Source organism: Microtus ochrogaster, chromosome 22, assembly GCF_000317375.1.
Source record: "Microtus ochrogaster isolate Prairie Vole_2 chromosome 22, MicOch1.0, whole genome shotgun sequence".
NCBI classification, from domain to species: Eukaryota; Metazoa; Chordata; class Mammalia; order Rodentia; family Cricetidae; genus Microtus; species Microtus ochrogaster.
In genome coordinates this window covers 21,258,475-21,270,997 of record NC_022023.1, presented here as the reverse complement: position 1 = coordinate 21,270,997, position 12,523 = coordinate 21,258,475, and the positions used below count along the sequence as shown (strand labels likewise).

Sequence of the window (12,523 nt, the reverse complement as noted above, 5' to 3'; positions counted from 1 at the left end):
TCTGAGTGATAATTCATCCTGTTTTGAACTCTTACAGCCGTCCATTATGTGACAGGCAGGTTATCTACATCCATACTTTTCTGCTTTACATCACTGAGTTTGAGATGGCTCAAAGCAGGAGTCAGGAAGATTTTACTTTGACTTAATATAGAAGAGATTTACCATTCAATAGAAGAGTTCAATGTATTTGAGATCTGCCTTTCTGTGTGACGTGCTCAGCCTTGTTCTCACCTTCTTCTTGTTTAGGAGACAGGAAAATCCCCACCCTGCATTCTCCCTCTCTCAGTCTGACTGACGTGACCCAGTACCATCCTTACGACATGCTGCATGTGGTTCATGAAAAGCCCAGAATGTTAACGGTGCTCTGGTCGAGTAGAGCAGAGCTAATTTAATTAACCTTTCCCCTGTTTCTTCTTTGTTTCAGTTACCATGCATGCTTGGAGAAGTGGCCAAGAGGAATTGAATGTCTGTGCTAAAAGATGACTCTTTGGGGAGCTGGAAAGGTGGCCTAGAGCTTAGGACAATCCGTTGCTCTTCCAGAAGATCCAACTTTGGTTCCCAGAATCCAAGTCAGGTGGCTCACAACTCCCAATTATTTTCAACTCTAGCTCTAGGGAGATCCTACACCTTTGGCACCTGGGTACTTGAACACACGTGCTCATCCTCTGTCCCTACATACACACATACATATGAGAATAACGTCCTATCACCTTACATTTGGATTTAAGTCTTGTTTATACCTAATAATCTTATAGGTGATACATTTGTGGTTTTTTTTTTCATTTTATCTACCCTCCACCCCAAGACTAAACTTGGGTTCATGGATCAAATCTACACTTCAAAGCCTAATCCTGGCAAAATGCCACTTCTAGTTGTTATATTGATCATAAACTTGTTAATACAATCTTAAATTTTACTGTTAGTTAATTTAGCAGCCAAATCTCCATATTAATCTTTAAATAAACCAACAAACAAGAAACTATGATTGTCCATGTTTCTTCCATCATGGAGCCCCACTACAGGGTCTTACAAAGAATACTTCATTGAAAATGCAAATGGAGATTTGTGTGGTATTTATTTGGTAAAAGGAATTACAGAAAATTTTTCCCATAAAGTTATGTAAGTGAGCCTGTTAGGGATATAGCATACACGCATGCTCCACCAAAACACTGCAGTTCCATAAAACAGTATAGAGGCCATATTTCTGGCCATAGGTTGCTTTCCCTTACGGGCTGTGCTTGCATAAGAAGAGTCAAATTTGTTCCAAAATGCATTCCATTGAGTGGAGACAATAGAGTTATTTTCATTTGAATGTATTAGAAAACAATAAAATATGTTTTTCATTATTAGAAAAGAATTAATTATAATAATCTATTAGAAAATAGTCAATATAAAATTTATAAACTTGGGCACCTTCGTGTTCCACACATAATGGTTTGAGTTGTAAAAGCCTCTTGGTGGATTTTTCCTTTGATGAATTTGTAGTGTCCAGCTGCGGAATAATCTTTCTGTACTCTGTGGATATACATTACTCTCACTGATTAATAAAGAAGCTGACTGGCCTATCGCAAGGCGGGATAAAGTTAGGCAGGGAAATCATACTGAGGGGACTGGAATGCAGAAGGGTGGAGCAGGAGAGTTGCCAGCAGACACAGAGGAGGCAAGATGGGCATCAGCACTGGGGAAAGATACCAAGTCACGTGGCAAAGCATAAACCAAAAATATGGGTTAATTCAAGTGAAAGAGTTAGCTACCAATAATCCTGAGCTACCAGCCAAGCATTTGCAATTAAAATTGAGTCTCTGTGTGGGTTCTTTGGGAAGCAGTTGAGGCACAGGAAACCTCCGCCTATAATATCCTTTCTTAGCTCTTCTGATTAGTTTGGTTTAAAGTCTATTTTGTCAGAGACTAAGATGACTAGACCTCCTTGCTTATGCACACACTGAGCAACTTAAACAATTTGCATTCTTCTCAAATTGGTCCAGTAGATTATGTTAGAAGGCAACTACATTTTGAAGAAGAACGTCTAGGCTAGAGAAGAAGCCAGTCTGGTTTTGAGAGAACTGAGTGCACTCGAATTGAAAATACAAATAGTAAATAAACCTAACTATTAGGATATCTCAAAACTGAAAAGTGCTTTCTGTCATCCTTTGCATTACCATGGTACTGATGAAAGAATCAGAGAGAAAATAAAAATGATCCAGTGCTAGATGTCAAGTTAGGGTACATTCTAACAGTCGTTTGAGATCATCTTGGTTGTATTTGATTAAAGGAGTTTGCGTATTTATGTGTCAGTTTTATTAACTATTATGCCTTTATTGAAAATATTTTTAAACAATATGTTTGATAATGCTTTCCCCTCCCTGATTCCTCCAAGATTATCTCACCTTCCTACCCACCTAACTGCATGTTATTTCTATCTTCCTTTCAAAAACAAACAACCCCCCAAATAAAATAATGCAAAAAAGCTACATAAACACACACAATCAAAAATAAAAAGAAATAAGACAAAAAGGAAAGTTTGTGATACATCTGCCCAGGCCCTTCTAGATTCTAGGGTTTCATTGTTTTAGTGAGATACCTTTATATGTTACTTGTTTTTTTTTTTACCATCTATTATTTTTCCTTGTATTTTTAATGCTTTTATTATTGGGTCATGAGTTATAGGTCATTAGGTCTCTCCTAGTTCTGTATATTTGGTGTTCTGTGTGTTCTTTGTTCCTTCATAGGCATCTCCCTTATATAGGGAAATTTCCTTCTATGGTTTGTTTAAAATATGATCTGTGCCTTTGACCTGGGTTGTTTCTTCTTCCTCTCTCCTTATTATTCATAGGTTTGGTATATGTTGCATAGTATAACCAGATCTTATGGAATTTTTGTCTAGTTTTTTTGGTTTAGTATTTTCTTTGGCTGGGATATCCACCTGAAATTCTCTCTTCTGTGTTTTCTAATATGTTAGAAAGGCTTACCTCTGAGGTTTTAGTCTGACATCATAAGTTTTTGTTTCCAGTTTTATTTTAGTTTGAGTTTACTTTAATGATTCTATTTCTACTTTCACATAGTCAATGGTTTGTATTATCTCATTTATTTCTATTTTCATGCTCTTCATGTCCTTTTTAAGATTCTTCAAAACAGTCATAATTTCTGTTTTTAAGTTCTTGCTAAGCTTCAGCTAGATTGCATTTCTCAGAGTCTATTCCAGTACAGTTATCAGTTTCTGGGGGAGGCATATTATCTTGGGTGTTCATGCTTGTGTTTTGGCACTGGTATCAAGCTATCTGAACTTCTGATACTTGAGATGTATTTTGGTACAGCTATCTGGTCTTGTCTTTGTGGAGTAGGCGTACCATCCTTTGGTTGCTATTACCATCTCTGGATCCTAGGCCACTAAGGTGATGGTGGGATCCCTGTGCACAAGGTGCTTGCGTAGGTGAGCAGGTGACGCGAGAGATGAAGATGAGCTAGGAGGAAAGGCCAAGAGGGCCTGCAGGATAGAGCTAGGGGACCAGAGTCCTCCCCAATAGTCAGAGTTCCCAGAGTGCAGGTAGGAAAAGAGGAAGGCTTCTGGAGGCTGGCTGCTACAGGAGCAAGAGTAAGCCTGCAGAGACCGGGGAAGGAAATAGGAAGACTAGTAAAAAAAACAACAACAAAAAAAAAAAAAACCTCCTTTGTGGGTCCCAGCCCACTGTGGTCACTGGCAATAAGTGTGGAGTGTTTCTGGTGAAAAGTATTTCTGAAGATCAGCAGCTGACACAAGCAGTGGGGATGGCCTGGAAAGGAGACCCTGTGATTTTGTTTTATTTTGTTGTGTTTTCAATTGATGATAAATTAAGCATATGCAAGATGGTCACGGATCTTGAATCTTTTAGTCAGATATACATTGGATATATGGATATATGTATATATATATATATGCCTTGAATAATTCACTAACACCAATAACTATTGTAATTTCAGTGTATGAGTTTTTAATTTTGTTTGACTTTATGTGTATGAGTAATTTGCCTGTATTATGTCTACACATTACAAGTAAACCTTGTACTTAACAGAGGCCAGAAGAGAGCATCAGATCCCCTGGGACTAGAGTTACAGGTGGTTGTGAGCCACTCTGTGGGTGCTGGGGATTGAACTGGGTTTCCGGGAGAGGAGAGGGCTGAGAACTATCAGGCCATCTCTCCAGTGCCAATGTTTGAATTTTTAAATGACCGAAGAAAGAGAGTAGTTATGTTGAAATTATATTTTAATTTCCAAAAGGAAAACACAAAAGCAAAATTTCAAAGGAAAAGCTATAGTTGAGCTCAGCACAGGCTTTTTGTTCAACAGTCTTAAATGCACCTTAACAGCAGGGTTTAAGCACATTACTAGGGAGTGAAATGAAAAGTGAAAGTCTGTTCTCTGCCGTGGACTTGGGTATTTTAAGTGCACTGTGACTTACCTCACTGTGCAGAATAGTTTTGTGTCAACTTGACCCAAGCTAGAGTCATTTGGAAAATGGGAATCTTAGTTGATAAAATGCCCCCCACCAGACTGGCTCGTGGGCACGCCAGCAGGGCATTTTCTTAATTAGTGATTGATGTTGGCTGAGCCAACTCAAGGTGGGTGGTGCTATCCCTGACATGGTGGGCACCGGCACTGTAAGAAAACAGGCTGAGCAAGTCATGAGGAGCAAACCAGTAAGCCGTATTTCTCCAGTTCCTAACTCCAGCTTCCTACCCTGTTTGGGTTCCTTCTCTGACTCCCCTCAGTGATGGGCTGTGATGTGGAACTGCAAGCTAAAATAAGCCCGTTTCTCTCCAAGTTCCTTTTGTTCCTGGTGTTTTATCGTCACACCGTCAGAATCCTGAAATACAACACTACCTAGTGGGGAGCGGAACTTTAGTTCAGGACTTCGGTAAAGCGAAGACGATTGCACAAAATGACCGCCATTCATTTAGAAATATGTTGTTCACTATAAGTTTTTGTCATATGGTCCTAGCATTGAACCTAGGAACCTTCTCCATGGTAGGCAAGTGTTCCATCATTGAACTCTATCCCCAGTTCTACTTTTATGCTGAGTCAGGATCTCCCTACAGTGACAGGACTGGCAATGATTCACTATGCATCCCATTGAGTTCATGACTCCCCTGCCTCAATCTCCTAAGTCTCTGGGATTATGGACCCGTGCTACCAGACCAAACCAAAAGAATGCATCACTGAATAGAGTTTTCCTTCTCTTGTAAAATGACTACTAAGTACTGCAGGCTCTTCTCTCCTAATTCTTTCACACAATGAAAAATAAAAGAAGGAATCAGCCCATTTCTTAAGAAATACAAAAAATAAAACTGGAGCATATTCTTTGTTAATTCTTGGATATTTAAGAAATCTTCTGGGATCTTCTCACACCATGGTGCTAGTGGGGTGTTCTAGAGTCGCTGCCTCTATTCAAAACCCATCCTGGATCCCTGCTAACAGAAGATCCAATGCCCTTCTACCCACCCAGCGCCTCCTTGTTCCCACATGACCATTTCCCTGTACCTGCTTCACCTCCGATTTAGAGGACTTCCCTGTTCATCCAGCAGTTACAATCAAAACGCTACTCCTTCCGGAGCCAGGGCAAACCCCTGCTTCTCAATGTCTTCTCAAACTTTAATTCATGTATCTCATAGCATCTCTTTCCTTTCCTGTGGCATTGGTGGTTTTCCGTTATCTGTGCCGAATGGAAAGATATCTCCCTAGGAGTCTAACACTTCTGCCGTGTCTCTCTTGCCAGCCCTAACTGCACACATATCACAGTTGTGCAAACACATCCTTAGCATTCCTTATGGCTTGATGCATGATGGGAGTTCACTACGGCTATCTAAGAAACTCTGGGGAGCTCAGACTCCAAGATGAGGGTGTCTACAATAAAAACTTGCTTATTAAACTGCTATAGTACAGGGTCACTAATTTGTAAATGGCCAGAAATAATTTTGAAAAAGTAAACTGTTAGAAAATTAATGATTTACCATAGCAACCATGCTGAACTTGTTAGCTATGCATCCCGCAAGAGATATAAACTAAAGAAAAATGCATTCACCTAAAGCAGTCATATCTTTTAAACAAAGCCTCCCAAGTACAGGTCAGTATTATTTAATAATAGAACAATAAATTAAATAATTATTGGATTATAATTTTCAGTTACAGTGAGAGTCGTGACATTTAGAAATCACATTTATAATCTGCATTCTATTAGAAAATAAATTAATTTGAAAAGGTCAATTTGTTGCAAGTGGACCACCTGATGTCAAGGAGACACAGATCTACACTAGGCTTTGGTCATTTCGCCAAACCATCAGTCAAGGAATTAAAATTAATCTCAATCAAATCAATTGCATGGACAGCAGCAGCAGAACCGGCCACTCAGTGCCATGCCAGCGTCCCCAAGGTAACTAAGAGGATTACACCCTTGGCCAGGTTGCTATGCAAGGCAGAGACTGCTAAACTGGAGCATTCTCCTGGTTGTTCCACATGTTATTTGTATTTAAAACAAATAAATAATGTGTCCTGCTAGGTTTATGTCAATTTGATATAGGTTGGAGTCATTTGGGGAAAAGGAACCTCAGTTGGGAAAATGCTCTAACCAGAGTCTTGATTGATGACTGGTGACTGATGTGGGGAGGAACCAGTTCACTGTGGACAATGCCCTCCCATGGCTGGTGGTCCTGGATGCTGTAAGCAAGCAGGCTGAGGAAGCCATGAGGAGAAAGCCAGGAAGTAGCACCCCTCTGGTGGCTTCTGCTTCAGTTCTGCCTCCCGGTTTCTGCCTTGAGTTTCTGTCCCCATTTTTCCTTAGGCATGGACCAAAATGCACAACTCTAAGTTAAAATAAAAGCCATCCCCCCTGTCCCTCAGTTGCTTTTGGCTGTGGTGTTTTATAACAACAATAGAAATTCTAAATAATACAGGAAGTAAATTGGAATTCCCCATTCCTCACTTAGGAAAAGCTCAACCTCTTCACAGGCTCTCAGGGTATGGCAAGGCTTGCCACTACCCTGCACTTGTGTCCCTTTCTGTTTCATAGGCCTCTGTTCTCTGTCCCTGTATTCCATCTACACTGACCTCCCAGCCACCCCTGGATGTTCTTCTCTGAAAATTCCCCCAATACTTATATTGCTTGCTGTGTCACCTCCTTGAATTCCTACTTTAATGTCCCCTTTTGTACCAGAACCATGTAGCCATGGAGAACTGAGGTTCTTGTCCCTAGATTCTTGATGTACAAGTCATGGATGTTTATCATGTAACACTGGATATTAATTTCATTTTAGTCATCTTTCTGTATCTTCGTCTCAAAGAAAAGATGATATAAACAACAAGGGAAGAGGGTACTTCCTGTGGTCAGCATTAGAGCCCTGTTAGCTAAAACTGCCTGCCACACAGTGAAATTTCATCAGCCTCTGCTAAACAAATGAATGAACAAGAGACCCTGGTACAGCTTGTTTCTGTATTGCAAAACTCAGCTGTGGAGCTCGGCTTGTGATTAAAGCGGGTTTAAGTAAGGTATGCCTTTCACATAATTCTCTACTTGGCGAGGGATGTTTTAAAAAATGAATCCATTAGTTGAGTTCAGTTGTTGCCTCCATGAGGGAGTCCACCCCCTTCAGTCCTTTGGTCAATGTCTAGGGTTACCTTTAGTCTTTACTAAGGTAGAGGGAAACATGTGCTCCTGTCGCTGAGAAAAGCCAGGACTCTGCTGGGCACCCCAAAATGCATGGGAAGCATACAAGTAAGTGATCTGACTCCAAAGGTCAATTCCTTAGGGCTGGGTGGTACTGATCCAGCTGGCCATCCTGTCTTAGGTCTGGGGAGAAGGGAGGGAGGGAGGGAGGGAGGGACAAAGGCAAGGATTGACTAGGGGACTAAAGTAAGTAAGCAAAGACAATTTCTATCGAGGAAAAAAATTGTAGGAAGTTTTATCACCAAAGGAAAAAAAGATCAAGGGCTTCTAAACTATCCTAGTGTATTCACTGCCAATGAATAAAATACACTGAAGATTAATCCATTCAAAAGTGTAAGGGGGGAGGGAGGGAGGAAGGAGAGAAAGAGAGAAGGAAAGAGAGAGAGTGGGAGAGAAATAAAGAGACTACTCTCTCTGCTCACATACACACATACTGAATTGTTATGGATGGATGTTTGGGCTTTGTACCATCCCTCTTTAGACGCCTTTTAAAGTGTGTCCCATATTCCGGCTACATGTATTCTTGCAGGAATATCTGCCAGAGCTGTAATAAAAAAGTGGAGGAAAATCCCAGATTGCCATCTCCTCTCCATGAGCACTGCCGCCTGCCATGGAGGGCTCAGAGCATGTGGCGGGGGCAGGCTGCAGCAGCCAGCAGCTGCTGCCTGCGTTCTCTTGGAGGAGCATCAGGGATATGAGAACTTGGGGAGAAATTAACCAAGTGATCAAAAGCAGATGAAAAGATATTAAGAGGGTACAGTGTTCCCCTCCCTGTAAACATTATGAGAGCAAGATGAAGCTTGTGGTTAGATCACAGAGTGCACAACTCACAAAAAAATGTACAAATAGCTCTGAAAAAAAAGTATGAGAGAAGAAATATATTTTGGTGACCCCATAATGACTGTATAAACAATTTTACAAATGGTTGGAAAACTGAAATGCTTGCCTCTAACAAGTTCATTTGATACATATTAATGTCCCATCAAAAGGGAAAAGGGGGTATTAAATAATAAATAAATAAACAAATAAATAAATAAGTAATTGATGGCCACCTTTTCTCCTTCACCCTTGTAAAGGTATTCAGGGATGATTTCTCTACTGCATAATTTTTAGCATTCTTTTTCATTCTGTTTTCTTCTTTGCTGACCTTAATTTGACTATTGAAATACTCTTGATTTTCCAAGGGAAATCTTTATTTTCTTCTACCAAAAATATTTGAAGTCTGAAAGCATCCATAACAGACAGAACTTTGGGGAGAAAGGGCCTTTAGCAGAACTGCACACAAGTGCGCAGTCACCAACAATTAATGTTGAGTAAAGCGGACCGGGAGAAAGTCAAAGGAAATCAGTGCGTATTCCTCATTTCATCTGTGGAAAATCTGACGAGCGAGCTGCGGTCCTTGAAATCAGATAGATATCGCCATTCTGAGACGGAGTGAAGTCTGAGAGTGTATTGAAAGATTGGCCAAAATGTCTGGTTGATTAAATAAATATTAGACTCACACAGAAAAGACCATGTCTCTTTGTATCTAAAGTACAAAGTATAAATGCTACTTTCCATTGTAGCTCTATGACTGACAAAGATAAAATTACTCCAGACCATAGAAACTCTGACTTACAAATTGTTGATTAATGGGGAGGAACTTACAGATAGCAAGGGGATGGCCACTTTTCCGAGAAAATCCGGGGCTTTATCTCCATCCTCATCAAATACCGTCACTTCCAAAACATCGTGGATATCCTTAATAGGGCTAAAAGAGGAAATATCAGGTTTTATACACAAAAACACACGGGTGACGACTGCTCCATGAAGATCTGAAAACACTTGCACTAATTAAGCCTGTGTGTCCTCGGGGCATAAAACTACCATTTAATTAAACCCCCAAAATTAAATCAAACTGACTATTCCCAAACCTTCCATCATGGAAAATTCAGATGTGCACATACTGAAGGAAGTCAACTTTCTTCCTGTGGCGTCTTCCACACACATGTACACTCAAGGGTGATACTCTTAAAGAAACAGGATTTAAAAAAAAAAAAAAAGAAGAAAAGAAAAAGAGAGCAAAATCAGAGGAGAAAAGAGAGGGGCTGCAAAGTCACCCTGCAATAAGGAAAAGCAAAAATCATCTTTGGAATTGATGAAGAAAAAATATGAGGGACCAGAGAGATGGCTCAGGGGTTAAGAGCACTTACTGCTCTTGCAGAGGACCCAGGTTCAGTTCCCAACACCCACATTGCATCTCACCCCTGCCTGTAACCATAGATCCAAGGGATTCCACCCCCTTTTAGAGCCTCTGTGGTCTTCTGAATGTACATGCGACACATATAAGCTCACACAGGCATACATAACTTACATGCATACTTAACATGAATACATATACAAACATAAAAATAAGCAAATCAATATTTTTAATACATTTCTTAAAAAGAAAATCGGATAAAATTATTAGATGAGGTACATAGAAAGCCTTTTCTAATTGAAACGTAAAGTACCAAAAGCCCCACACATGATTGTAGGAACACTTTTTCTTTGTATTGAGCAGAAACCAAGTAACACTGACAATAAAAAAATAGTGCCAAGGCTTTTGCCAAAATCCCTTATACCTGGCAGTTGGCTGCTGTGTCTGTCTCCAGGTGGTTTGCTTCTGCTAGACCTATGAGGGACTTCCTATGAATACCATCAATTGCACTGGAGGCAATTCTGACTCTTTGTACTCATAAACACAGACTAAGCAGTCTGTTTTGAGGGGGCAAAGCATCATCAATTCACCCAAGGTCAATGGGGGGTCTCCTTTTAACTGCCAGGTACCTTAAATCTGAGGCAAACTAGGAAACTAAATACATGCAGCTTCCTGGATGCCCATGTTTGATGAGATGCACAGGGCAGTCCAAAGGAGCCAGTCATTCTAATTGAAGGGATTATTAATGCCAGGAGTCATTGGAAGTCTTTAGGAATTCACAGATAATCTGCATTTTTCAAAAGATTCTGACAGAATACAAATCTTCATGCATTTAAGATAGTATCATAACATGTAAGTGCTTATAATTTAAGACAGGACTCCATTTGTAACTTTTCTTAACCCAGAAATAGATTAGTTTGGACATCTAGAAGCTTCTATCTATCCACAGATTAATTTAGTTACTAAGAGATCTATTTTATAAATGTCCCTGAGCAGTCCCTTACAGTTCTAAATGGTCTCTTCTATTATTAAGCCATACTATAAAATAAAAGGATAAAAGGTTTTTGGAGAAAAAAAACAATAAAATACGCTCTTTGCACATAAAACTGAGTGGAAAAGTTCCCCTCAAGAGCCCCCAGTCTGCTCCACAGACATCAGGGATAATTGTTCTCTAAGTTAAAGCTGCTCCTTGGATCCCAGGGCATCACACACTTACAATGTGAAAACTTTGTTCCACTCAGGATTGAGGGTTTTGTAAATGGTGTGTGTCTGAAGTCGGTCGTTGCCCAACTCCAGCAGGCAGAAAGGATCACTCTTCCCTGGAAAGAGAACACAGACAACCATCAAAGACCAATGAGTCTCACAAGGGACACAGCAAATCGAGCCAAAGCTGGGTGCTTTCCCAATAAACTTGTGAGAACGGAGAGAAACAGAGGGCTGGGAGGCTGCGCTCTCAGCAGGCTTTCTGGATCCACATTTGAGAATTCAGAAAGTGAGGGAAGCCCATGAATGTTCAGTCTTTAACTTATCAAGGGATCCGGATCAATGACACCAGAATTTTTACTCTGAACACTAATGACCACAGCTCTCACAGGAGGGTGCACCAGGCCTGCATGTGGAAGGATCCTCAGTTCCTTGTGTGTCTTTAAACGGAACTCAATAGCAATGTAAAATAAAATTAACTCAATTAAAAAATAGTCCAAAGACTATTAAAAGGCATTCAAAGCACCAAACGTGAATATTCAACATCACTCCTCTTCCGGAAAAGAATAATCAAAGCCACGATGATAGAGCATCTCACCCCTGTGAGAAAGCTGCAGTCAAGCAGGCAGCAATGGGGCTGGAGATGGATTGAGAGAGAAAGCATTTAGCATGTACAAAGCCCTGTGCTTTACTCCTAGTACTTCAAGAAAACAGAAACAAGGGGAAATATAATGAATAGCATAAATATATGAAGGAAAGAAAGTCTTAGAGGATAGTGGGACAATCAGTAAAGCCATTATGGATAAACAGGGTTCTTTTTAAAGCTACACATAGATCTATCATCTGGCAGCAATCCTCTTTTCACATACACACACACACACACACACACACATATATATATATATATGTATATATATATATGGGGGTGGGGTGTGCATGTGTATATGCATATATACATATATATCCAATATATATCCGTATATGCATATATATATATCCAAAAGAAATGATTTCAGCCTCTATAGCATAGTGTCTCTCCCAGTATTCCTCATAATAGACAAAAACACAGACAACATAGGTGTCTACCCAAGCATAGGAGGAAATGTGCTACATACAGACAACAAAATTACAACCAGTCCTAAGGAAGATTAAACTATTAAAAGGATTAAACCATGTCGTTTGCAGCAACACAGATGAGCCTGTAGGATAATATATTATGAAAGTCAGTCACAGAAAAAATGAACACTGCAGGGTCTCATTCATAGACAGGATAGATAGAATAGATAGATAGATAGATAGATAGATAGATAGATAGATAGATAGATAGATAGATAGATAGATACATACTAGATAGATAGATAGATAGATACTAGATAGATAGATAGATAGATAGATAGATAGATACTAGATAGATAGATAGATAGATAGATAGATAGATAGATAGATAC

At 39.8% G+C, this 12,523-nt stretch overlaps 1 protein-coding gene across 1 annotated transcript in view; it reads right to left on the bottom strand.

Moving 5' to 3' along the window:
- Mctp2 (multiple C2 and transmembrane domain containing 2) overlaps positions 1-12,523 on the bottom strand; it is a 172,322-nt gene that overhangs the window by 84,473 nt on the left and 75,326 nt on the right. Inside the window, exons 12-13 of the mRNA XM_005357761.2 lie at positions 11,089-11,191; positions 9,341-9,443 (exon numbers count right to left, since the gene is read on the bottom strand). Coding sequence (XP_005357818.1) covers positions 9,341-9,443; positions 11,089-11,191 — 206 coding nt within the window. The remainder of the gene's footprint in view (positions 1-9,340; positions 9,444-11,088; positions 11,192-12,523) is intronic.